At 36.9% G+C, this 25,777-nt stretch overlaps 2 protein-coding genes across 2 annotated transcripts; both read right to left on the minus strand.

The window, feature by feature from the left end:
- Positions 1-222: 222 nt before the first annotated feature.
- Positions 223-2,700, minus strand: LOC114352856 (altered inheritance of mitochondria protein 3). Its single transcript, XM_028304599.1, has 2 exons — positions 2,582-2,700; positions 223-1,245 (listed from the first exon to the last, which is right to left on the minus strand). Exons 1-2 carry the CDS (start codon positions 2,600-2,602, stop codon positions 370-372), a joined length of 897 nt encoding a protein of 298 aa, XP_028160400.1. The 5' UTR covers positions 2,603-2,700; the 3' UTR covers positions 223-369.
- An 18,568-nt stretch (positions 2,701-21,268) lies between these two features.
- On the minus strand, positions 21,269-23,985 carry LOC114352863 (keratin, type I cytoskeletal 9). Its single transcript, XM_028304607.1, has 2 exons — positions 23,872-23,985; positions 21,269-23,293 (listed from the first exon to the last, which is right to left on the minus strand). Exons 1-2 carry the CDS (start codon positions 23,881-23,883, stop codon positions 21,713-21,715), a joined length of 1,593 nt encoding a protein of 530 aa, XP_028160408.1. The 5' UTR covers positions 23,884-23,985; the 3' UTR covers positions 21,269-21,712.
- Positions 23,986-25,777: the final 1,792 nt, after the last annotated feature.

Genomic DNA, 25,777 nt, shown 5'->3' on the forward strand with positions numbered 1-25,777 from the left:
GATAAGTATCTTCAATCAGTCCTATCTGTCAAATATGATATTTTCAATTATTTGAAACTGAGCCATCAATGAAAGGTTATTAATACCTACTCGTACCACAAGTAATACGTGTAATATTGTGGACCTGTTAAATTAAATCATATAACGAAGCTCTATTAATCATGAATCAAATGTATAATAACATGGTTGCGTTCGACATTATACATCGACATTAAAACACCATTTCAACCCATGCATAATTTATTAACAACAATAAACATCAACAATAACCACTTACACTAATGGACAGTCTTGTAATAAATAAGTTTAATGACGTACAATGGCAACACTATTCTATGAATGTGACATTATGGCTAAGTAGTGACGTTCCTATAGTTTGGAGTACGAGGAGCTGCGACTAGTCGCGTATGCGTTCTTGTAACTAGTATCACTCGGGGAGGAGTACTCGTTGTTGTGTATTCCGATCTCATTGTCTTCTTTAGCTATGCTCTGCTGGGCAGGTGGCTGTGATTTTTCGTACTCTGATGTCTGCGGAGATGATGAGTAAGACGATGGGTACGATGACGCATATTTAGTTTGAGAATTCGGGTAGTAATTATAAAGCCCCTGGCCATTGTTAGGGTAAACAAGATTGTTGTATGGGTTGGGTTGAGCTAACAACAGCATAGAAGGTTGCCCGAAGTAAGAGTTCCCGAGCTGCAGAGGTTGGTAGTTCGGGGCTACATTGTAATGGCCTTGAGGGATGTGGTTTAAGAGACCCTGGTGTTGGAACTGACCTGGACTTGGAGATAATAATGTTTGGGGATATTGCAGCACTTGCTGCTGGTAGCCTTGAGGCTGTTGAAGGATTAACTGAAGGTTACCATTGGCTGTCTTTGACGGCACTAGCTGATATTTCGTTTGGTAACCAGGGTTCGGTATGAAGTTTAGTGGGACGAATTGTGACGATGTCGTCGGTGGTATCAGATAATTCTGCGGTTGTTGATACGGCGATTGTTCTGTTTGAGTATTTGGGGAGTAGTATTGGGAACTCTGGCTCGGGTAGAAGGAGTTTGGTACTTGTGACTGGTACGTGGTTGACTGGCCCTGCGAGGGTTGACTGGAGTAGATGTTATAGGTGTACTCTGGTTTCTGCGCCCCGGTAGGGATAGCGTTTAGGCTGGTGGGTTTTCCTGCTCCTCTCTTCTTTTGATCACCTTCTTCCGACTCGCTTGCGCACACAAGAGCGGCAAAGACAATGAAAAACTGTAACAAACATACATATACGTACATATTGACTTCCCGCAAATGAAAAAAGTGTCTTGAAGTTCAAAAACTTTTTTTTCTCAGGAAAATTATCAGTAATCAACACATTATGAGCATTATGAATAAATACTAAGGAAACCTATTTACTTTCAATAAGTAGGTACAACCAAATACTAACCAAGATAGAGTCAAACACTCTCAAATATCTAATCATCCATTCTTGGAAACTTTCGCGTCTAGAATATTAGAAAAATAGGAAAATAAGCAACAATCAGCATACATTAAAGGAAACTTTAAAATTCATAATTCTTTATTCAACAACTGATGGTGTCGACATATGTTTACTCAATTTAGAATCCATATTGATCTCAAGATGATTGTGCACCACCGCATCATCTCGTAATTTATTTACTTAACAAGTAATAAATCATTTCCAGGTATCCTAAACTTGATTAGAGCCTAGCATCCTGTACGTTAAGTTAAAACAAACGAGCGTTTAACTAATCCATCACGTTAACTCAAACGTTGGAAGAGCAATTGATCAAAGCTTGTTAGCTGTTAGCGTCATTACGTAAAGTCTTTACGTCATGCTGACGAATTGAAAGACAAGATGAAAGGTCCATTTATCAAATAACACTGATCTGCGAATGCGAAATAACTTAAGTTAGGTGTAACAAGTGATTTCGTACCAGTTAATGAGAATGTTGTTAACAAACCACTATTACTAGAAACCTATCAAATCGCGGCAAAGGAATCAGCTGCTCCAGCTTGTACAACTCTAGACCATAGCTAGAGTCTAGACTAAGTTTGAAATTCTATTTTAAATTAAAATTATTTTTTAAATTAAAAGATAAAATTTAATCTAAACACTAAATTTTAGTCTTATGTTTTTTTGAGGAGGAGCCTGACTCTCGTTACACAGGTTAACCTTATACGAGAGCGGCACATATCTTGTAATTGTAAAGTGTTTATTTAATAAAAAGTATTTTCATTTTCATTTTCATTTTCATTCTAATATAAATACCTACATATAAATGCTTCATCACACAATATTTTCATACAGCAGAATTCGAATTTGCAACCGCAAAGTACGCGTTATAAACTACGCGGCCAGGCCAGGGGGAAATAAATGCGTTTTAAGCTTCATAAATATTTTTAAACGCTTCATAATAAAGGTACTGAATACTTATTAAAACCATGCACATAGTTTGTAGGGTTTATTATGATGGAAATAAAATATGTAATAAAAACTGAATAATGGAAAATGAGATAAAAAAATAGATCAAACCTTTGTAGTTATTTCAACTAAAATCTTAGTAAATTTAAAGCTACTCACCAGAATCTCAATCTTCGCCATGTCTGTATTATTGTTGAACCATTAAAATATCACATTATATTCAAATGAGAAAATGTAAAAGGAAAAGTGCTCCAGTCTGTATCGTGTGGAAAAGTGGCCTGGCGTATCAAGTTCACGCGTTTATATGGGAGCTAGACCACTTTCCTACGTCCAGAGGCGGGAAGTGACCGCTCTAGGTCTTTGTCCTTTGCAGGGCTGCGATGTGGGAATACATAAAATACATTTATTTGAATGGGCTCACATAGCACTTTTATTACGTTTCCAAATTAAATAAATGACTATCACGCCAATTCTCAGCCAAAACTAGATAAGTTTGAATAATAATGTGTTGACTAGATAACAGTCGTATGTACCTACATAGATCATCACCATCCTATAGGCTTTATGGTCTTAAAGAGCACTTTTACGCAATGAAATTAGATAAATAAATAGCTATCACTCCAATTGGCTAGCCCAAATTAAGATAAGCTTGTAAATATAATGTAGTGACTGATTAGGCAACGGACTTCTGTACTTGAATAGATCATCAACATCGTACCTATAGAGGCTTAAAATTTACTATCTACAAAAGAAACCTTTTGAATAGATTCAATTATTTGGAATTTTATCTATTTTAATATCTAATTATGGATGTTCGCAAAGTAATGCTTAATACTATTAATTATATTTAGAATACATACAGTTAGATATTATTCGTATATTTAGCTCTGAAACAAATACCAAAATACAAGCACAGGAAACCGGACACGGCGTATATTGTAGAGTCAATTCAAGATTCGCTCCACCCCAGCTCAGTGGTGCTAAGTAATGCTTGAAAAGCAAACCTCTATATGTTTGGACTGAAAAAAGCGATACATAGTTTCACAAATCCCTATGTGGTAGTTGAGGGTAGCCCTGCGTGGCGTGGCCGCAGCTTCCTACTTGGGCGGAAGTGCGTCGCTCAGATAACTGGAACTGGAACTGTTTAGGTAAACACGCACCACCACAGAAATTAATGGTAGGTTCAATCCCATAAGTCACGTTTTTTTTCAAATCAGCTTTAAAGAAAAGTATCATAGGTGAAACTAGGGAACTTTCAGGACCATCTCCTTTTTTGATTTGGATCAGTCGTAGGTCCAAATCAAAAAAAGATCATCATCATCACTTTAGCCATAGGACGTCCACTGCTGAACATAGGCCTCCCCCAATGCTTTCCATGTTGACCGGTTTGTATCGGCCTGCGTCCAGCGCCTTCCTGCTACCTTTATGATGTCGTCGGTCCACCTTGTAGGTGGACGTCCCATCCCCATCAGTCAAACCGAAAGATATGGTCCGTTTATTAAGTACTAGCTTTTAAAAACTCATTTATTTCTGTAAATAGGCTTAAAAAAAGCACTTTCGGCAAAAGCCCGCGGCTTCACCCGCGTGAAATTTAGTTTGTCACAGATCGTCATTAATTATAGCCTATAATATGTTATTCTGGGTTATAAAAAATAATAATAAAATAAATAATACATAATAATAAATCATTAAAACATCCAGACATTCAAACTTTCGCATTTATACAGGGTGACTGGAACTGAACCCGCCATAGCTAATACGCGTATAGAGGAGGTCATTTGCTAATTATTGAACCTTACTTTCTATGACTAAAGTTTTATAGTTTAGGAGATATGCCAATTATTATACTTTTTTCAGATTTTTCCGAAATTTGACCTAAAAACTGCTTCATTTTTTTTTGTCGCGTGATTTCAACAGTTTTTTTTTATTTGATATTAATATCAAATATGTCTTTATCCAAATAAAATAAATTTCTGAACCACATAATGATTGAATAGCTAGTTATGAACCGCCAAAGTCTAACAAAAGTACAAACCACGATAAAAAATTCTACTTAGAATTCGATTGTTAAAAAAATAATGGTGATAATGGATTGCCAATAATCTTACAAATATCTCTAGCTTCTCTTCTTTCTAATGATATATCACACGTTGTAATTAAATATTGAAATTTGTCAAAAATTCAAAGTTTATGGAAGAAAATGGAGTAATAATACAAAAATTATCCATACTAATTTTGAATTGTTAATAAGTTTCAATATCTAATTACTACGTGTGATATATCATTGGAAAGAAGAGAAGGTAAAGATATTTTTAAGATCATTGTCAATCCATTATTACCATTAGTTTTTTTTAAATCGAATTCGAACTTGAATTTTTTATTGTGGTTTGTACTTTTGTTGAACTTTGGCGGCTCATAACTAGTTATTCAATCATTATCTGGATCTGAAATTTCTTTTATTTGACTAAAGTTTTATTCGATACTAGCGGCCGCCCGCGACTTCGTACGCGTGGATCCCGTTTTACCTCCTTCATCTATCTTACGCGGTTTAGATTTGTTTCATACAAATGTTTTTTCCCGCTAACTCCCGTTCCCGTTGGAATTTCGCAATATCCTGTTGTAACTAAGCTTTAAGTTTACTAAGGGACCTGCATGCCAAATTTCAAGCGTCTAACTTAAGCGGTTTAGATTTTTCATACAAAAGGATTTTCCCGGTAATTCCTGTTCCTGTGGGAATTTCGGGAATTCCTTTCTTAGTGCACCTCTACGGTACCTAAGCTACGTCCCTTATAAATTTCAAGTGCCTACGTTTAGCCGTTTAGGCTGTGCGTGGGTATGTCAGTGAGTCAGACATACAAAAGGAATTTCCCGCTAATTCCAGTTCCCGTGGGAATTTTGCAATATCCTGTTGTAACTAAGCTTTAAGTTTACTAAGGTACCTGCTTGCCAAATTTCAAGCGTCTCACTTAAGCGGTTTAGATTTTTCATACAAAAGGATTTTCCCGCTAATGCCCGTTCCCGTGGGAATTCCTAAGTATCCTATAACCTGCCCAGGATTATGAAAAATAATTGTACCAAGTTTCGTTAAAATCCGTCAAGTAGTTTTTGTTTCTATAAGGAACATACAGACAGACAGACAGACAGACAGACAGACAGACAGACAGACAGACAAAAATTTTACTGATTGCATTTTTGGCATCAGTATCGATCACTAATCACCCCCTGATAGTTATTTTGAAAATATATTTCATGTACAGAATTGACCTCTCTACAGATTTATTATAAGTATAGATTAGTATCAAATAAAAAAATCGGTTAAAATCATGCGAGAAAAAAAATCTGAGCGGTTTTTAGGTCAAATTTCGGAAAAATCTGAAATAAGTATAAAAATTGACATATCTCCTAAACTATAAAACTTTAGTCATGGAAAGTAAGGTTCAATAATTAGCAAATGACCTCCTCTTTACGCGTATTAGCTATGGCGGGTTCAGTTCCAGTCACCCTGTATATTAGTAAGATTTCCGTGCTCTTCGGGTAACTTTCGACCCTCTCGAATAATATATTTTGCTGATATTGTTAGGAGAGCAGTCCCGATTATACGATTTATTTATCTTAAACTTCAAGATCAGAAGTACCCACTGTTTCTACTTATATTATGAGTTCACGCTCTTTCTATTCGCAAAAGTCTTTCATAATAATTTCATGCAAACTAGCTACGTGCAAATCGGTTATTACGATATATTGCTGTTATCTTTAACAAGGTATACCTTATACTTATGCCACAACACGGAACATGTTTTGAGTCTCTACCTCTGTTCAAGTTTAATTGGACAAGTATTTTCCGTGGGTAAAGGCCTATTTTAGACACATTCAACCTATATGGTGTAAATAATAAGACGTATTTATTGGGGTAAATGTAGGCTATAGAACAAATAAAATGTGTCAAGTTAACAGCCTATAGTTAAATATGGATCTTGAAGACGGCAAATCTTTTACATCCTACAAATTCTAAGGCTGAGTTGCACCACCTGACTTTAACGATAACTATGACGATAACCGGTGCTTTTTGTATGGAGTTTGACAGTATTTTGACGTTTGTCAAAGTTAAAGTAAGATGGTGCAACCCAGCCTAAAAGTCAATAATTTTCGTTTATGTAATTTGAAAGCTATGAAAAATGTCTACAGAGGTAATTTTATGTATTCTATATTATACTTTGTAATTCTTATCATTCTTATTAACAAATGGTAATCACGCCAGTGTCCAATCCCGTAAATTAATAAGGTCGTGCTTAACTCACATTTGACTCGCGTGGGACTCACCCACCACTCAGTTGACTTATGATCAAGTATTACCGTAAATATTCATTGACAAGCTACAAGAAAAACTTCTAAAAGTTAATAAGCAGCACAAATATTTACTCCATAATAATTGTTTAATGAAGCCATCGTCATTACAGTGATTGCCCTCGCAGGATCCGAGCGGCGCCGCCTTGGGCCTGAGAACTATCAGATTGCACCTGGCACTAGCCGACTGAACGTGGACTTTCTACCAGGGACGGACTCTACTTTGTAGAACAACTTTGTAAACATATCGTCCTATCTGGGGGCACGGCAGTGCCCCCGCCAAGTCGAGCGCGAAGCAAACACTGCCGTACCATCCTTTACTGGAACCATTTCGCCGCATTTTCAGGCCTCTATTTGAGAACCTTTAGATAAGACCAGAACGCAGAAATTTTCGTCATCTAGTAAGCTATAATCACACACTTAAAATCCAAAATTTCAAGTCTGTAGGTCAATTAGTTCCGAAGTTAAGCGAAAGCAAAGTTTCGCATTTATGACACTCACTCACTCACTGATGATCATCAAAATAGAACTAGTACTTCCCATTAACTCAGAGAGCTGAAATTTGGTACAGAGTTAGGGTTTAATGGCCACATAAAGGGAAAACTATCAAAACTAGGAAAATCGAAGATCTGGAGTAACACCACATTCATAATAATCAATACTACTAGCGCCACACCGGCACCGTGGTGTTCGCCTGTACCGCTCACCGCTAGATGGCGCTAGCACTTTGAGCGTCGATTTTCTGCACCGCGGTGTCCAGATTTTTTTTCCTCTCTAGTTATAATTCTGATTCGTTGTCCATTTTAAAGGTAGATGTGTTTAATATCGTAAAAAAATGACGATAATATTAAAGGACGACGACGTTAAATAATTATGCCACATTCTACAAAAAGAAGTGAAATCCCACCAAAAACATTCTGTAAAAAACTAGCCAAGTCTCGATGGAGCTGCTTGTTTATCTCTAAAAAGTAATGAAATCTAGACAAAGTCGTGCCAAGTCTATGGTTCTTTACTGCGATTTCTTTTTTATTATAGTTAATGTTGTGTGACTTGGCCGTTGAACAATCTTTATTAAGATAATCAATAATTATGCATAAGTATTATTGAAATACGCAGCTTTATTAAGCCTACAATTCACTGGTTATTAAATCAACGTTTTCCAAGTGGCAATTTTCCATCGTCAATGGGTAGTGGTTCTGGCAACAGATTGGTGCAATGGTGTCATGGAGCACCTGGTTTTGTACCCTTCAACGGCCAAGTCACACAACATTAACTATAATAAAAAAGAAATCGCAGTAAAGAACCATAGACTTGGCACGACTTTGTCTAGATTTCATTACTTTTTAGAGATAAACAAGCAGCTCCATCGAGACTTGGCTAGTTTTTTACAGAATGTTTTTGGTGGGATAAGGTTTGATTTAAATGGGGACTAATTTTACACAGAAAAGGCATTTAGCCCGTTCACTGTCCACAAATCCGTAGCTTTTCGTTTCAGCCAAATGACGTCCACTGCTGGACAAAGGCCTCCTCCAGTAGCTTTTTACATTAATTAAAATGTCTATAAAATATCATAACATTATTATTGTTCAAAAAATGTTTGACGAAGTGAACTAAGCAAACAAAACAATATACTTTTCGTATGTTTTATCTTCAATAAGTGCAATATCTTTGCATTAATGGTTTTTGCACAAACTCTTTTATCGTTTCAGTCGATTCGGCTTTTAGGTAAAATATTTTTTGGAAGAACGTGAATGAAAAGTTTGACTAACTTTTCATTTGTACTCATTAGTTTCGTTTTCAGGTGGGGCCTGGCCCCTGCTATGAGGGGGGTGCGATCAGTATCCATAGCTAATGAGTTAGTACTATTGGTACTATCAACTATCATCTTCAAAGCAGTAGCCCAACATCCTGGGGACCACCACCAGACCATTCTATGGGGAGCGGTGCTACTCCGGCTCCCCCGCTATATACGCGCAATACATGTTTGTACTTTTCTTAGTTAGGTACTCCACTTTGTATTATGTCTTTTAGTTTTCTTCGCTCTCAGGCCTGCCCTTCCAATCCGTCCCTGCTTTAGCCACAGGAATTACACCTAATTACAGCTAATGTTCGACGTCCAGCTCACGACTGGCTCCACAGTGAATATTAATCTAGACCAGGTAATGGACGGTGCTAGCTTTCTGTAATACGAAAGGCTACCGAGAAACTAATGTTACTCATGTTTCACACCATTGACGGGCCTAGTGAGAAGTGGTGGTTTAACCACAGGTTTAAGCCACTACCAATTTTTTTTTCAGCCCCGATCTACTGTACAATTTAATGAGTTATTCCGTTCGATTTTGAGTAAATAAAAAGAAATGACTCGAAGAATTATCACAAGCTCTTTTTCATCTGTGAGTTTGTCATGACACATAAAACAACTTGTTACTTTTGAAGTCACAGTTAGACCACAGACAGGTTCTATATTGGCTCACATAAAATTCTAAATCCTATTCTTTGTCTTACTACCGATTTGTGTTCATAATAATCTCTCTTCATAATTTTATTTTTCATACTTTTTTTATTCATACATTTTTATTACTACCAACGGAGCTCATAACTTTTTAAGTAATCATAATTTTTTTATCAATACTGTTACTGCCAAGAACCATTCAAAATACATAATTTTTATTTTCAGATCTTTTTTCTTCATAACATTCATTGATCATATTGTTTTAATTAATAATGTTGTTACTAAGAACATACTTCAACTCATAATGTTGTTGTTCAGAATAATTTACTTTATAACAGACATACTCGTATCTTTAAAATAATCATATATAATTTAATTAAGTAAATAAGCATGCGGAGCATGCAGCATGAAAGCAAGCATGCAACATGCATTGGTATCTCCTCGTCTCCGTCGCTGTGGGACACGGACGAGGGCTGCCCTCCCTCCGCGCCTCCGGCTTTTAAATTACACTCTAGGGGTAGGGCAGACAAGACTACGTGGAATCGGTTTTGCAGCGATTCGTTTCTGTCACGTTAGTTTTGTGGCACAAAATATTGCCTGTTTTGGACCATTTCATATTAATTTAATGTTAAAATACGATTTAATACGAATAAAGACATCATGATTTAATTTTCAATAATATGGATAAATACGGATTACTAATGTTTGGCCAAAAAACGTTTCCCAAATTATCACATCGCAAACAACGTTTCGCAAAATTTTATTTGGCAAATTCTCATTTGGCAAAACAATAATAATAAATTAATTTTCATATTTCATTCTTTTTATCGAAATTTCCAAATGATTCATTAAACAATAGAGGTGATTCTAGCGCTCGGCGGCCGCTGCCGCGGCACGCTTCGCTCGCCTTCGCGCGTTAAGGGTCACTGTTCTGCGATACCTACTTTCTGCAACCATACTATTTTCTGCAATCTCTTTGTTTTACATAAAATTCTTGTGAAAACCATGATCATCTGCCTTATGCTTTGATTTGTGGGTAACGATGGGTAAGTATGTGAAGTGTCAATTTGACCAAACAAATTATTTGGGATATAATATTTGGCAAAATAAAACATTTGCTATATAAACATTTGCCAAGTAAAATTTTGCCAAATGATAATTTGACCAAATGAATTAGTTGCGAAAAGTACAGTTGCTAAAAGTTCATTTGGGAAATGAAACTTTGGCGATAAGTTGTTTGCGAAGTGAAATTTGGCGAAAAGTATTTTGGCCAAACGGAAGGATACCGATAAATACACTTATAAGTAATAAATTTATGAAAACAAATATTAGGATACATCACATTTATGAATGTTATAGTTATTTATTCGAATGATTATGAGTTTCGATCATTAGTATAGAAAAATATATGAAAACAAATATTAGTAAAAACAAAGTGTATGATTAGTGATATTATGAATATCTATGATTATGTTTTTAAATATCGATACCTCTGGGCTCAAAGGTCGTAAAGGACAAAGTACGACTTTTCAGGAGAAGCAAAAAACGATTTTTTATTTTTTATTTCGACGATAACTTTTTTGTTTTTTGAGCTATTAAAATATGACCTGAGAAGAAAGTGCTTAGAATTCACAGCATTTTCCGAGGAAGTATTGAAAAACTGGACTAGGGCAGTATTTACTGAGATAGATTTCCTTTACGCCCTCAAAATTACAATAAAAAGACCTTTACGCCCCTCAAATATTCGTCCTAGGCAAGTTACTCAGGGCGTAAGTCTATTTTTATTTTACAAAACTACAAAATCAAGGTAATAAAGGACAATTTACAGTGTTTTATGGGTTTTCATAGGTCGTAACGGAACACCCAGGTAAGGTATTATGCAAGGGTAAATTGATAATTTCGCTTAAATATTTAATGTTTTATGGTATTTGATGTGTAATATACCATTTCTTCACATATTTTTAATGAATTATAGTATTATACACACAATTTATGTAACTATTATTTAAGCAAGCAGAAGTTTTGATATCTTCGAACTAGAAGATACCATTTCCGATATAAGAGCGATTTTATAAAATAAATATTATGACGTTTTTAAATAAATCTTCATAATAATGTCTACTTTACCCAAAAAGCCGAAACCAATTTAATTTTATTTATTTATTTAATCATTATTATTGTTTCGAAAACCTACAAATGGCGGACTTAATTCTATAGGGCAGTCTGTCAACCAGTTTACCTTATGATACTGGAGATAGGATAGAATTATTAAGGACAAACGAAAACCAAACTATGATTATTCTAAATTCTAAATAGGTTAAAACATTGTTATTCATAAAAGCTTGAAATTATGTCATTGTACTTGGCACAAAAGTAGAAATATTAGGTAAGTAAGATTACAAGTAGGAAGTTTTTCATTCCAGTAAAGTACATCCACTTACTTTACTCTTACATAATACAGTTTTTAAAAGCCAATTATTTTTAATATAAAAATATAACTTCGAAAAAAAGTGCATTCACGCTTTTTAGTACATTAAGTCTCAACTGACACTATAGTACATATTTTCCCATGTTAAGCGTAAATATTTTTCCTACTAGTTATACTTTATTAACTGATCCAAATAACTTTAGAAACTATACTTATTTATTTATAATTGTTACAGTCAAAACTCAAAAGAACGTTAGTCAAAATTACTAGGAAATCATTAAAAACAATTGTAAAGCGTAGCATTTGTGTGATTTATGCATATAAAACATACATACACTCGAAAAAACATAACCCTCCTTCTGCAGTCGTGTAATAATGACACCTTTGGTACTACAGTAAGGTGACTTCTTTTTCTCATCTAGCTTTTTCATTTTTCAAATTTGTATGATGACTATCCTAACTTAATTAGGTGATACGTTATTTTATAGCATGTTTTCATTGTGTTAAATCATCTTTTAATTATCTTTTACCTGACAAATACCTAATTTCGTCAAATATGAGAAATAATAAAAAGCATCATTACTTTACCCGATGTGGATAGATGTCATCATTTCTTAATGTACAAATCACATAATCGTTACACTCTAAAATAGTTTTATTACATATTTTTAATGATTTTTTAGTTCTTTCGTTTGTTCTAAACGCACATACTTTAAATACAATAAGAAACGTCTATAAAATTTACCTACTCAGTTGTTTTAATATCCTCTTTTTGTAGATTTTTAAAATATTTGTTTAGATAATCTAAGGGCGTAAAGGACATATTATTTAGACTTTTGTAAGAAAATTTGGGTTGTATAGGACAATAGATTATACTACATGTACATTATACGCCCAAAAATTTGTTTTTACTTGTTCTTTACTACCATGCTAACTGTACTAAAAAATCTAATGGTATTTACATCCCAATTTTCACGATGAATTCTGTTTAGCTTATCAAATATGATGGGTCGTAAAGGCACTTTTTTTGAGAATTTCGACAAACTAAATATACAGATCGATAGAGAATTAAATTCTGAGTACAACTGTATAAAAAACTCATTTTCGGTATTTTGTCCTTTACGACCTTTGAGCCCAGAGGTATCGATATGTAGGTTTTAAATTTTTTATGAAGAATTATCATTATGGTGTCAAATTGTATGAGAAATATTTTCGGACCTCCAATGATAGGAATTGAAAAGTTATGTAAGAAAATGCGCTACCCCACAGACATCTTACAACAATATTCCTTCCTTGGCACTCACATAAAATATCATTAAAAATATCAATGTAGTACAACGGCACATCAAGATACACACTTGTTGTAATAAATGTCTGATGTGCTCTCCCCTGTATGCTCTACAACATAATATTTTAAAATTAATAAACTTAATTTGCCAAAAACTAAAAAGTCGTGTCTAGACTATACACAAAAAATGTAATAAAACAAACTAACTTACGATAGAGAAAAAACGGCCATCAGCAGACTTTTTTTTTTCGAAAAAATATAATATGATCCGCATTCCATTGTAGTTTTTGAACGAATCATTTGTCTTAGCTACCGTATAAGGCAAGTCGACCAGTTTACAACAAAGCTATTAAAGCTATCGTTATAACTATAACGGATTAATTTGTATGTCAAAATGTAGGTATAACAATAAGCTTTTTATGTGAAATATCTATCTGATTGTTTTTTGAACCACTGCCTCTGTACGCCACCTTATGTTGTTGGTCTGATCAAGTCATAATATCATACGCCTATTAGTGGCTGACAAGCACTTAGTGACTAAGTGACCTCAGGTGTTTGAACCCACATGTTATCAATGCATTTAATTACATATTTAAGTTTCAAATTCGATATCCGTAATTGGATTTAAACAGCCGACACAATAAAAGAAGAAGCATTTCAGTGGAACGCAAGCTTTGTTTTAACCTGTTCACGCCCATCATTAATTTTGTGAACAGAGAATATTAAAATATTATTATGTCGACTACCGCTCTTAACTCTTCTAAGATTGATTTCGCATAGCGTATCATTAATTGCAATACCGCTAATTTCGAAACTCCATGTAACTACGTGTTACATTTCGTTACAAATCGGATGACTTGCTAATAAATGGATGGAACGTACCTATTACGGTGTAATTAACGTGTGTTACAAAGAACTGTGCTACGCATACGTAAATAGATCTAATGGAATGTTTTTATGTTACAGGTTCTTCCCACGCCCTAGTGCACATCATCGTCAAGATTTCAGATGACTATACAGCCACAGAATAATAATAAGTACTACGTACAGAAGTTTTACTTCGCGCAGGTATTTAAAAAAATGTATGCTCAATGTCATTAACAATATGGTGTAATTTAGCCTGTCTCAAAAGTCAAGCACCATTTTGTTGACAAACGTCAGTGATCGGCACTGCGCCGACGCTATAGGGCTGACTTCGGTAAAATGATGTGACGTGAGGTGCCAAACTGCGGAAAATGGCGGAGGAAATGCATGATTTAGCATGAATTATCATGAATAATACACACACCGGCAGATTTAGAGGAACGGAAAAAAAAGCATCAATATCATCATTATTTTAGGAAAAAAATGCCTAATTATGACATTATTTTTTAATTTAATTCTAAATATGAAAAAAATAATTGCCAACAGTATATTTTTTTAATTATTTTGTTTAAATTACCCCATCAACAGTTTCGTTGAGTGTTTTGAATTGAATGAAGCTTTTGCTAATTTGGATTTCTTTTACGTGAAAGATGTTTTTTTCTGAGAATTTTGTTGTGTAAGCATTCAGTTACTTATAAGGGTTTATTATGCCCAGCTTAGCACCGTCAGAAATCATTAAGGCAGATGAAATGAGAAGTAACGGCCATGCATACAAATCGGCTGCCGTAAGACGTCGTTGATCAGTATCGACCACCCATGGCAGTAACCAACGGTACAGATTGATCATTTCTGTCGTTAGGAGGAGGGTTCAAGTCAGAAAAAGGCGTACTTCGCGACGGGATGACCGTTTTTTACAACTTCGAGTTTTCAGAAAGTCGCGGTTACCTGCTGTTCAAGCCAGAAATAACCTTAAAGACACTCGAGGAGTAAGAGTGACTGAGCCCACAGTTCACAGGAGATTTACTGAAGTTGGTATAGGGTCGTGCATACCCGAGAAAGCTCCAACTTGTGACACAGCACCGAAAAAACATATTGAACTTTTCACGTGAATATCGTGATTGGGTCTTGAACGACTGGAGGCATGATCTCTTCACTTATGAGTGCAGAGTTCTCTTAAACCAGATCGATGGAAGATAGCGAATATGGAGACACAAAGAGAACGTAACATTTAGTCTTAATTTTGAAAATATCGTGGTTTATGGAGGTAGCTTAATTCTGGTGTGGGGAAGGATTTTTTTGGGAGCTCGCACGGAGTTAGTGGTGGGTGATGGAGGAAATACGACTTCTGAATGGTACACTAGGAACATTTTAGAAGAACATGATGTGCCATTTACTCCATTTATTGTGGACTCCTTTAGTTTAATTCACGATAATGTTCGTTTTCACAGTGCTCGCTCAGTACAGGCACATCTAAACCATTTGGATATACCCATGATGCAGTGGCTGGCAAGATCCCTAGACAAGAATCCTATAGAGCATGTCTTGGACTTTCTTAAAAGATGTGTTAAACTCAGAATACCACCGGTGGTGTTGAGAAACGCGTTACTAGAGGAATGGCAGACATTGCCCCAAAATACCCTTCATATCATTAACTGCAGCATGCTCAGATGAATGGAAACCATCATCAGAGCAAGAGGGGGAAATACCCATCATTAATTCATTCATTTGGATAGTGATAAGCTACCCTAATTTTTAATCTGGCCACAATTTCTAATTTTTGTTCAAAACTGAAAAATTGAAATTTCGTTTCGATGATTTTTTATTAAATAAAAACGACTAAATATTTAAAAAATATATGTTATTTTATTTTATTTTAATTATCTCTTTATTTTGTATAATAAATATTTCATAGATCAGTAGTAATTTTCCTTATTTTCATACTTTTTTTTGCGTTCCGCTAAATCTGCCGGTGTGTGTATTAACTACTTATTTACCTCTCAGTGTCTTGAGGCAACTTAAACAAGTACATTCTGTGTTTTTATTATTATTTAGGCAGTTAAATACTGCACAGTATTTAGTACACCATTTTCTTTATTTTCTTCCATCATACACAAGAATACGCGTGCGTGAGTCAATGTTCGCTCGTATGTGAGGCCTTGTCGAATAGTATCCTGTAGGTGGGCCATCGTGCGTGTTTTGTTTTCGATGTAAACTCGCGGAGATGAACAGGCCTGATACAGCTAACAAAGAAAGCACAGTGAGTAATTTCCAACTTCTACGGATTCTTGCGACTATAAAAACAAGAAACAGATAGAAAATATCTAAACCGCGTAAGATAGATGCTTGAAATTTGGCATGCAGGTACCTTAGTAAACTTAAAGCTTAATTACAACAGGATATTAGCGGGAAAAAAACATTTGTATGAAAACATCTAAACCGCGTAAGATAGATAAAGGGGTAAAACGGGATCCACGCGTACGAAGTCGCGGGCGGCCGCTAGTACTAGTATAAAATATCGTTAAGTGCCCTAGAAACTATTTGAATTTGAATATACATACATATATGAACATTATTGAACATGGGTATAACAGAAGTCAAGGTAGATTTTTTCCCTGAAAAATATTTTTTAGACTTCAGTGTAAAGAATTTTATTTTTGTTAAAAACAAATATAATGATTAATAATTATCTTATGCATTGATCTGCAGACACAAGCTTTATACGCCATCTATGTATTCCACTGGCAATCAAGTTTTACAGAATGGAAAATCCATTCACTTTTATGCTATGGTCTTACTAAAAAGTTGCTTTTACGTTAGTTGTTTCACCGATACACAAGCAGATGGCGCTTATAAGGTTTTAAATGTTTTGAAAATAAATAATTTATTTATCAAAATTATAAGGAATGGATACTCAACCTACGCCTTACTACATTTTGCCGACTTACAAGCTTTTTTGACACAATTAAAGATTTTTTAGATTTTAAAGGTTGCGATAAAATCTTCTCTAACAAACCGAAATTCACGGAGGTGATGAAGCGGGAAATAGTTTTTCATATTCATATGGAAATCTCCTATCTCCCACATCCCTTTTACCTATATCGTAGATTTTTAAGTGTTTTAAGTAGAGCAGTAAGCCCCTCTGATAAAAATAATTATGGATTAGATAAATGACAGCAGTTTTAGAATATTTTTCAAGAAAGCTTCATTTTTTTTTTGGGCATCAATCCGTAGGTAGGTAAAATAGTTCACGAGTAACACTCTTTAGAAGTTATTTTAGTCGGTAAAAAAGACTAAATAGTCCATCAACAATAAAGTTTTTGCGTCAATTTGAGTGTCGATCGCTGAACTCTCACAATGCAAACGTGATCGCAAAAAAACTGCCCCGATGCATAGCAGCAGAACCGGGCAGCGACGAGTCGTATTTAAATAGAGGATTCCGTACCAGTTTTTCAACTTATACTGTAAAACTGTTTAGGTTGAAAATCAAGATTTATACTAGCCTCAGTATCAGGAAGATAGTTAATGGACTTTCTTAGGATGTATGTAATGTAATACGGGCCAGTGTGGCCCAAACTGAAAGTGTACCTACTTGGATCAACGTCCCGATATTTACCAAATCTCATTGTCTATTTCGAATACACGACACATGTGAGAAAATTGCCTTTTTCCGTGGAAAAAAACATTATCAAACTACCTTGATAGTAAGGCATGGACTATTGGACTCTTTTTTATCATAAACGCAGTTTATTCCTTACTCCTTACGTATTATTGATAAAGCCTGGTCCGTTTTTTCCATTGTCCCAATTTTGTCCATTGACCCCAAGCTACCCATCCTTATCGTTCGCGCGTAATTATGTTGCTGTCGGGACTGTGCGACGGGCGCCCGCAGTGAGTGTGCGAGCGCGACAGCAACCAGGCTTTAGAAGAAGACGTTATTCTCAATATCTCATTCCCAAATCAAGTGTACGGATCCCTATATCCGACACGACAGCCGAGTAACCCATTTATCGTACGCTGTGTTACGTCACCGTTCGGAAGTGAGCAACTTCCCGCGCCACATGCCCCCCCGAGCGTGACCGTCCATGGCGTTGGGTAACTTCTAGTGATCTAGTCTGTTAAAGGGGTCTAGATCCAAAAAGAAGAGACAGTGTTCCGGTACGGATAACTTGCAGAGACAACAGCATGAAGATTACTGTCTTTCATTTATTACACATACTATCGAAGTAACATATTGGTCCTTCGAGCCGGATCGTCGTTTAGACATTACTCACAAACATTTCTATGAGATCCCACAGTGCGTGGACGCACAGGTTAACACACGAACCAATCAGAGCTCAATTCAACGCTGTGCGTTCGATTTGCTGCGTCACATAAGCTTAAGCATCGTTTGTGAATACGGGCGTAAGACATCATACTTTATCATCATCGTCATCTTCATCACCATCAGGTCATTTGGTATACTGCAGGAGGGCAGACAAACCTTTTTATTTCACCAAAAGCAATATGAGACTTCAAAGAATCGTAATAACGATTCTTTGAAGTCTCATATTGCTTTTACGAGTGTGTACTTAAGTCGGATTAAGAGACAAGTTTGTTTAGTTGTGCAACAAAATATAATTTTTAATGTGGTATTCTTTACCTCACTATGACAACTACTAAATGTTGAGTATACAATGGTCAATTCTAGCTTTTATTAGCTTATGACTCTATCTAGACTCCACCCCTCCAGACTCTACCTGATTCCGGGTTAGATTAAAAATACATTACAACATTCACACACCTACGTAATAAAATCTTTGTTGTGTTGGATAAAAGATTAGAAATTTTGAACACAACATGATTCACTAATGAAGATCGAAGATCGTGACTGGAGCCAGACTGGCGGCGATTGTCTGTTAACTGTCTACCATAAGTAATGGCCTTGACTTTTGACTATGGCGTTCTAAAAATATACATTTCACACAATTAACTTGTTTGGGCGTTGAAAGCCAGACTAGTCTTATAAGTTTAGACTGTATATAGATCTGTATAATTAAATATGTAGTTTGTATAGCTACATCAAAAACTCTAAAGTTTCGTTTAACAACTGATGAACTTAACGTTAGTTAGTTTGATAATTAGATAACATCTGATTGCCTGTGAACTTATCCATGGGTGCTCAAAGGACACCAAAATGTCGCCTGGAGGCCACTGGGTGATCAATTTCAGGTGATCAAAGTGGAATAGACCTAGGACCCGTCTTATAGGGTTTGACTCTACACCTAACCGTTGGGTCATAAAAATTCTATGACTTGCAATGGCAACAGGTACTCTCTATGACTTTAACGTTAATCTCAGATATTTCCAGGCTATCAAATCTTCCTTTTAAAATTCTACCAAGTACAAAACACTTGTCTAGAATATTTAGAGCTTCGGTAACATCAAATAGAGCCTAGCACTGAACTATTAGGCTTGATTGCATTCGCAGCACGCCGCAGTTTCTCCGTTTACTACCAGCGCTTGCCAACAATCACTTTTCCATTGTTTACATTGACCACACGCGTGCTGTTCTATTATGTGAGTTCTCACAGACTATAATAGCGAATTTGAGGAAAACATAGATTAGCTAAACCTAATGTCCATCGGCAAAATACAATTTGATTACTGCCTTTTCTCTCGGCATATTTACACCATAATACATTATATACCTTATATTGTATTGTAGGTAGTGTAAAATACATAGTTCGTGTCACCCAAAGTGGCCAAACCGGTGACAACACAACCTTATTCCAATTGTGTCAAAGACGTTGCGAACTTATTGGCTACTAGCTTTCCGCCCGCGGCTTCGCGCGCGTGGACTACATTATCTACATATTTTACGGAACCCTATTTTTTTCCAAAATAAAATGTAGCCTATGTTACTCTCTGGTGGATAATGTAGCTTTCGAATGGTGAAAGAATTTTTAAAAACGTTTTTGAGCCTATTCATTACAACCAAAGAAACAAAGTTTTCCTCTTTATAATATTAGTGTAGACATTGGGTGTCACGAACTATTTGACGCTGACTGTACCTACACTACACTATACTTAAACGCTAAATACCTACACTGTACAAAAACACTACTTTGTGGGTCAATGTATTGCACAATTTTTGCAAATATAACACGTATGATTTGAATATTAGGAGCTTTTTCAATCTAATCAAAATTTTTAGTGATGGAAATCAACTCTAAATTAGGTACAATTTTCTTATAATATATCACTAAAGTGAATGAGGTATGTATAAACAAGTCCCCATCAAAACATGGGTGAAATAAGTAAAGGAATTTATCATCCGTTTACTGTTCTGTTACTAGTCAAAGTTTCCGTCACTTTCTTCGAGTGAAATTATCGGACGTGCGGATTACTGCTGTATCGAGTTTCCTCAGGATGATGAGCACATGTTCTTATATTACCTTGTTCGACTAGGCTTGCCACATAAATATGGCTTTTATTTCAACGTTTATGGTGTACAGTAGTCAATGATTGTACCTTTATAGGATTTTATGTCATAGTTTTTGCATGAATAGAAAGATTCAGAAATTATTTGACACAAGTTAAAATAAACATAGGGCATAGAATATTGCAAACCATTAATTGAGCTGTTTAAACTATGACAAGTTGTCAATATGGTTTTAACTTCAAGAGACAATATCTGACCTACTCTATTAATATTATTTCAATAATATTAGGAGTCGGGACTACCCTATAAAACGATTATAATACAGGTACCTATCTCTCTTATTAATTCTAAAGTTGAGGTAAAACTACTTATTATTATTCTGTGGTAGAACTATGTACTACTGATAGAGCCTAATAAGTTTTGCGCAGTCAAGGAGTTACGACGGGATTATTATATCACAATACATCATCATCATTTCATAAGATGTGTTTATTTTTATTTTATTATAATGTAGGTCGACTACTTCAAAAATCTTGATCGGAATGCCGGAACAGATCATCAGAAAGTAAACTAGAGTATCGTTACGAGTCAGTAAAAGTCGCCTATTTTTAGAACTAGACTCTACTTTTTTATTTTATTCCACTTATTGCATAATCTTATGCGAACGAACTGTCGCATAATTATAACATCTTAATCTTTAAATCTAGTCCACTGCAATGGACAAAACCTCCATTGTTCTACACATTCCGTACTAATTGTTCACGTTTACAGAACAATGTTAATAATGATATTGCTGCAATATTATCGCATTTAATGCGAATGTAAGTGCTGGTTACTTCACCATGTTTTGTCACACATGCGACACATGCTCTTCCTTGAATGATATAAGTAAGACTTTAATAGCTATTTACATAAAAGTTCTTGCCAATGATATAACTGTGAAGTGTCTATTGATTTACCGTGTCTTTAAAAATTGTGCGTGACTAGTCCACGTTATGATTTACGCGTAAATCAGATTATGTATAAAATAAAAACAACATCAATCACAATACAACATTTATTGAAAACAATAACAACTTATGCTACAGCTTCAGATAATAAATAAGCTATCTTAAACTAACATATTTACAGAAATTCACGGCTCATAAACATCAAGTGACAATGTTATTTGGAATTATGAAACAAAGCCATAATTTATGATTCACACTCCGGTGGAAACCAGTTCCAAGACATGCCCAAACACATAATAAGCTAATTATTACGACACACAGAAATGAAAGCACCCCGCAAGTAGCCAAGACGTCCACGCTGGCTGCAGATCAGACACTCTCGCGCACCTAATTAGCGGAACGCCCGTAAATAAATAACAACAAAGGCAATACTTTCGCTACACGTCGCACTATCGCTCATCTAAACGGCCTTCCTCACATGCATAATAACTATATTTACAACGAGATTTGACTTTGTACATATCAACAGCTACCAAAAGAACATTACTGTGCTCTGGGCTTAAGTTCTTCACTGTATTTAATCGTGTTGTAAGAAGTCTCACTGTGGGCGCCTTGGAGCTCTCCCTTGGGGTGTCCGTACCGGGGACCGTGGCTGCTGTGACCACCGAAACCATGTTTGTGACCTGACGAGAATGAGCTCACAGCACCGTGACCGGAGTAAGGAGCTTTGTAAGATGAGCTACCGCTACCGAAGCTGGGGAATGATGACTTCGTGGGCACGTAATATTGAGGGCTCGATGACGAAGCAGCGTGAGCTGAGTTAGAGGGATGACCATATGATGAACTTGGCGATCCGTAAGAGGCACCGGGGGCAGATCCTAGATGACCTTCAGATGCAAAAGACGCAACTGACTCAAGAGAAGATCCGAATCCTTCAGATTTAGCAGGCAAGTAAGATGGGGCGACGAATTTAGATGAACCGCCACCGAAGCTACCACCGAAAGATCCGCCTAGGCTGGCACCGTGTCCACCAGAGCTGAGAGAGAATCCGTGACTACCACCACCCAGGGAACCGAAAGATGGGGCACCGTAGGAACCAGAGAGACCAGACAAACCATGGCCAGATGAACCATGTCCAGATTCACCTTGAACGGAAGCACCTATGAAGGCCGAAGGCTTGAAAGACGTTTTTGAAGGAACTCCGTAAGTGGCACCACCGAAACCTTTGATCGCTCCTCCGAAAGAATGGCCACCATTACCGAGGGAAAGACCAGGGAAGGAATGTCCGTGGCCGGAATTCAGAGCGATAGCACCTTCGCCGAAGGAGTGACCGCCGCTGGATAAACCGCCGAACGAGTGACCAGAACTGGGAGCGTTAGCAAATGAGTGACCACCACTGGACAGCGCACCGAATGAGTGTCCGGAGCTTGGAGCAATAGCGTAAGAGTGTCCGCCACTGGATGATCCGCCGAGGGAATGTCCGGAGTTAGGTTGACCGTAAGTTAGAGCTGGTGCGTTACCATGAGAATCAGATGGCGAGAAAAGTACGGGGCCAGTGGAGTAAGAACCAAGACCTTTAGTGCCGGCAGCATAGGAAGGCACACTGGATTGATGCTCAGACACGGCATACTGCTGCTGTAACTTGGGAGCGTTGAAGGAGTACTGAGGGAGAGATAATTCTTGACCTTCGTGACCACCCTGATCAGCTTGTTGGTAGCCTTCGCCGCCGGTCTGAATCTGAAGCGCTCCTGAATTCAAACCGTGGGAGAGTTGAGACATCAGCTGTGATAGATCTGAAGCTGCAAATCCATGGTTTGGTTGAAGGGTGATAGGAGCGAGTTGAATGGTGGCGTGTCCACTTCCAGGTAGACCTTCAGAGCCGAGTTGGTATCCGCCGTCGCCATGTCCGCCTAAGCTGAAGCTGGGCTTGGCTCCTCCAACACTGTATCCCGCCCCGATGCTGATGGCGCTAGCGTCGCCGTGTCCAACCGAGGGGGCTTGGAAGCTGTGTGACGAATGGGATGGATACCCGACGGGAGCTTCCCTTTTGTCTTTGGGTTCGTCCGCTTTCTTGATCTTGATGGCCCATGAAGCCGATACGCTTAACGCGGCAATGAGTACGACCTGCAAAAAAAATACAAACTTTAATTTAAACTATTATTTTAGGTTACTATTACAAGTTTTAACAGTATTATGTTATTCTTTAAGTTGTTAATAAGATCTTAACAGCTGTTTCATGTTTATCTTTCGTTATAAAATAAGATTCGTTTTCGTTGATGCAAATGCGAAAGAAGACACAAACAGGTTTTTCGAAAAAATGGAAACGCTGTAAGCCTGCGTTGCCAGGTTAACGGCGTCCCGCATGGCTCTGCTCAGATTAAAGCCCACATTATAAATTTGATTTCACTTTTACTACTTTTACTTCGCTCGGAGACATGTGTAACTTCTGTCCAAGTCACGTGACTGTGGTCACTGTTTCGAGACAATTATTTAGATCAGCAAGTACCGTTGCCGGCAGCGCATTTCTAACAACTCTCATTTGCATAGATTGCATTCCTGACATAAACGGATTATTGCCATCTATTTATTTGATAGCTTCTCTTAGAACGAACTAGATAATGATATCCTGGAGGGGTTATTATCACTGGAATGGTCCTGGTCACTTCACTTATCACAGCCACAGGTATCACGCACACACTCACCGTGAATTTCATTTTGGATGCTTATTAGGAATGCCGGAAGCGTTGAACGGAACTAAACCACTACACGAGGGTTTGGACACAACGTAAACAAGATGTGATCGGCTGGCTCGCACAGCCGCCGAATTCGTAATGTGTTGTGGCTGTGTTTTCACCGAATTTATAAAGCGAGTAGCACCCGGCGCCCGCAGGGAGGGTAAAAGTGTATCGGAGGACCCTTTCACTGTCTGAAAGAATGGGATCGGATCGGAGCCCAGCGCGGCGATTGCGTCACGCGCTCTGTGCACTCGGATGCGCGGGCGCAGACGGGTTGGCGGGAGATTGGTATCCCTTCTCGAAAATAGGTCACCAATAAATAAATAAAAATCGAATGTGAATTTTTGTGATATAATGATTGAGTTTTAGTCTGTTATGAAAAGGAAACGGATGTATTAATTAATTACAATGTGTTAAAAATCGAATGATTTGCACAAGTTTGAACTGTGAGTGAATTGTTATACATCAAGAAATTATTTTCAAAAGTGTTGTAGTTATAAATATAATTGTGCCGTGTAACATATTTTAGATTAAGCGATTTATTTAAAAGTTTCGTTTTGTTAACTTTTTGATTTAAAGTTTACATTTCAATAGACAGGTATGTTTTAAATTTTTATTACGCCAAAAAGGTACCAAAATAATAACTTTGAAAGCGTTATTGATATTTATAACAAGCAAGCAATAATGCTAATAAAAAGCCGTTCAACGATATGGTAAACTACATTACCCTTATTCGAATACCATAAAGCAGCAATTACCGCATCTTTAGACCATCTACTGCAAGTTTCGACCGAACTTTACCGAAATAAAGACATGCAAAGCAGTGAAATCGACATTGGCCTCCGTCCAAATCTTCATAAATGTTAGCTTGCACTCCAACGGAGTGATTCGGCGATTCAAAGGTGCGAAGATCAGTTTCAATGATGCGGTTAGTTGTTATTGATCGTGCCGAATAGCTTTATGGAGCTCCGATTCTTATGATAATTCTTTTGATTGCTTAGGCATTTCGAATATTGACTACGTTCGAAAGTGTATTAATATGTAACACATGGTACGATAGAGATGTAGGTATTACTTTCTTACTCATAAAACAAAACTCATATAAATCTGTGTCATGCCTAGGTACGAATTCTTTATTTCACTAACTTGGTATAATAGAAGACTGTTGTACAAAGGATTTCAGTTGCTTTTATTTTAATTTTATTTATTTTCAATTTAAATTATAATAAAGGTAGGTAGGTACTTAATCAACACCAGAAATCTTTTAAACGTAAGTACCTAACTAAGGTATTATCGTTATGATATTCCTTTATCAAACCACGATTTATTGCTAAGCCCATGCAACTGCACTTTCATCCAAATGATGTAATTATAACTATTTTTAACGCGCTGCCCCCTGCCGGCAGCGTGGAAATTGATCGTGCGTGTTACATACAAGTGCAAAGAGCGTGGGCTATCCATGACTGACTTTGTGTGTTGATGCCGAATTAACATTCCGTTTTGACAGCTCATTCATTAATCCAGTAACGTTTCGTGGAAACGCCTTTTGTTTTTATTTATCGCGGAGCGTGCGCTGTGTTTTGTTTATCTATTAGAAATGTCAGCTTCTGTAGGTATTCGTTTCAGCCAAATCACGCCCACTGTTGAACAATGGCCTCCCTTGAGGGAGGCCCACCAGTAGCGGCGTAAGGGGTGGGCGGTGGGAGTGGTCCGCCACGGGTGCCATGCATCAGGGGGTGACACAAGTCGCGCAGATTAGTACTCACTGGCGCATCTGCATGGCAAATCTGCGGTGTATGTCATGATATGGGGGGTGCGATTGTCTTTCAATCTTCGAATCGCTAGGTAGCCCCAAAATTCTGGGGGGTACCAG

The sequence above is a fragment of the Ostrinia furnacalis genome, unplaced genomic scaffold, assembly GCF_004193835.3.
Source record: "Ostrinia furnacalis isolate ACB-3 unplaced genomic scaffold, ASM419383v2 OfSCF1459, whole genome shotgun sequence".
Classification (NCBI taxonomy): domain Eukaryota; kingdom Metazoa; phylum Arthropoda; class Insecta; order Lepidoptera; family Crambidae; genus Ostrinia; species Ostrinia furnacalis.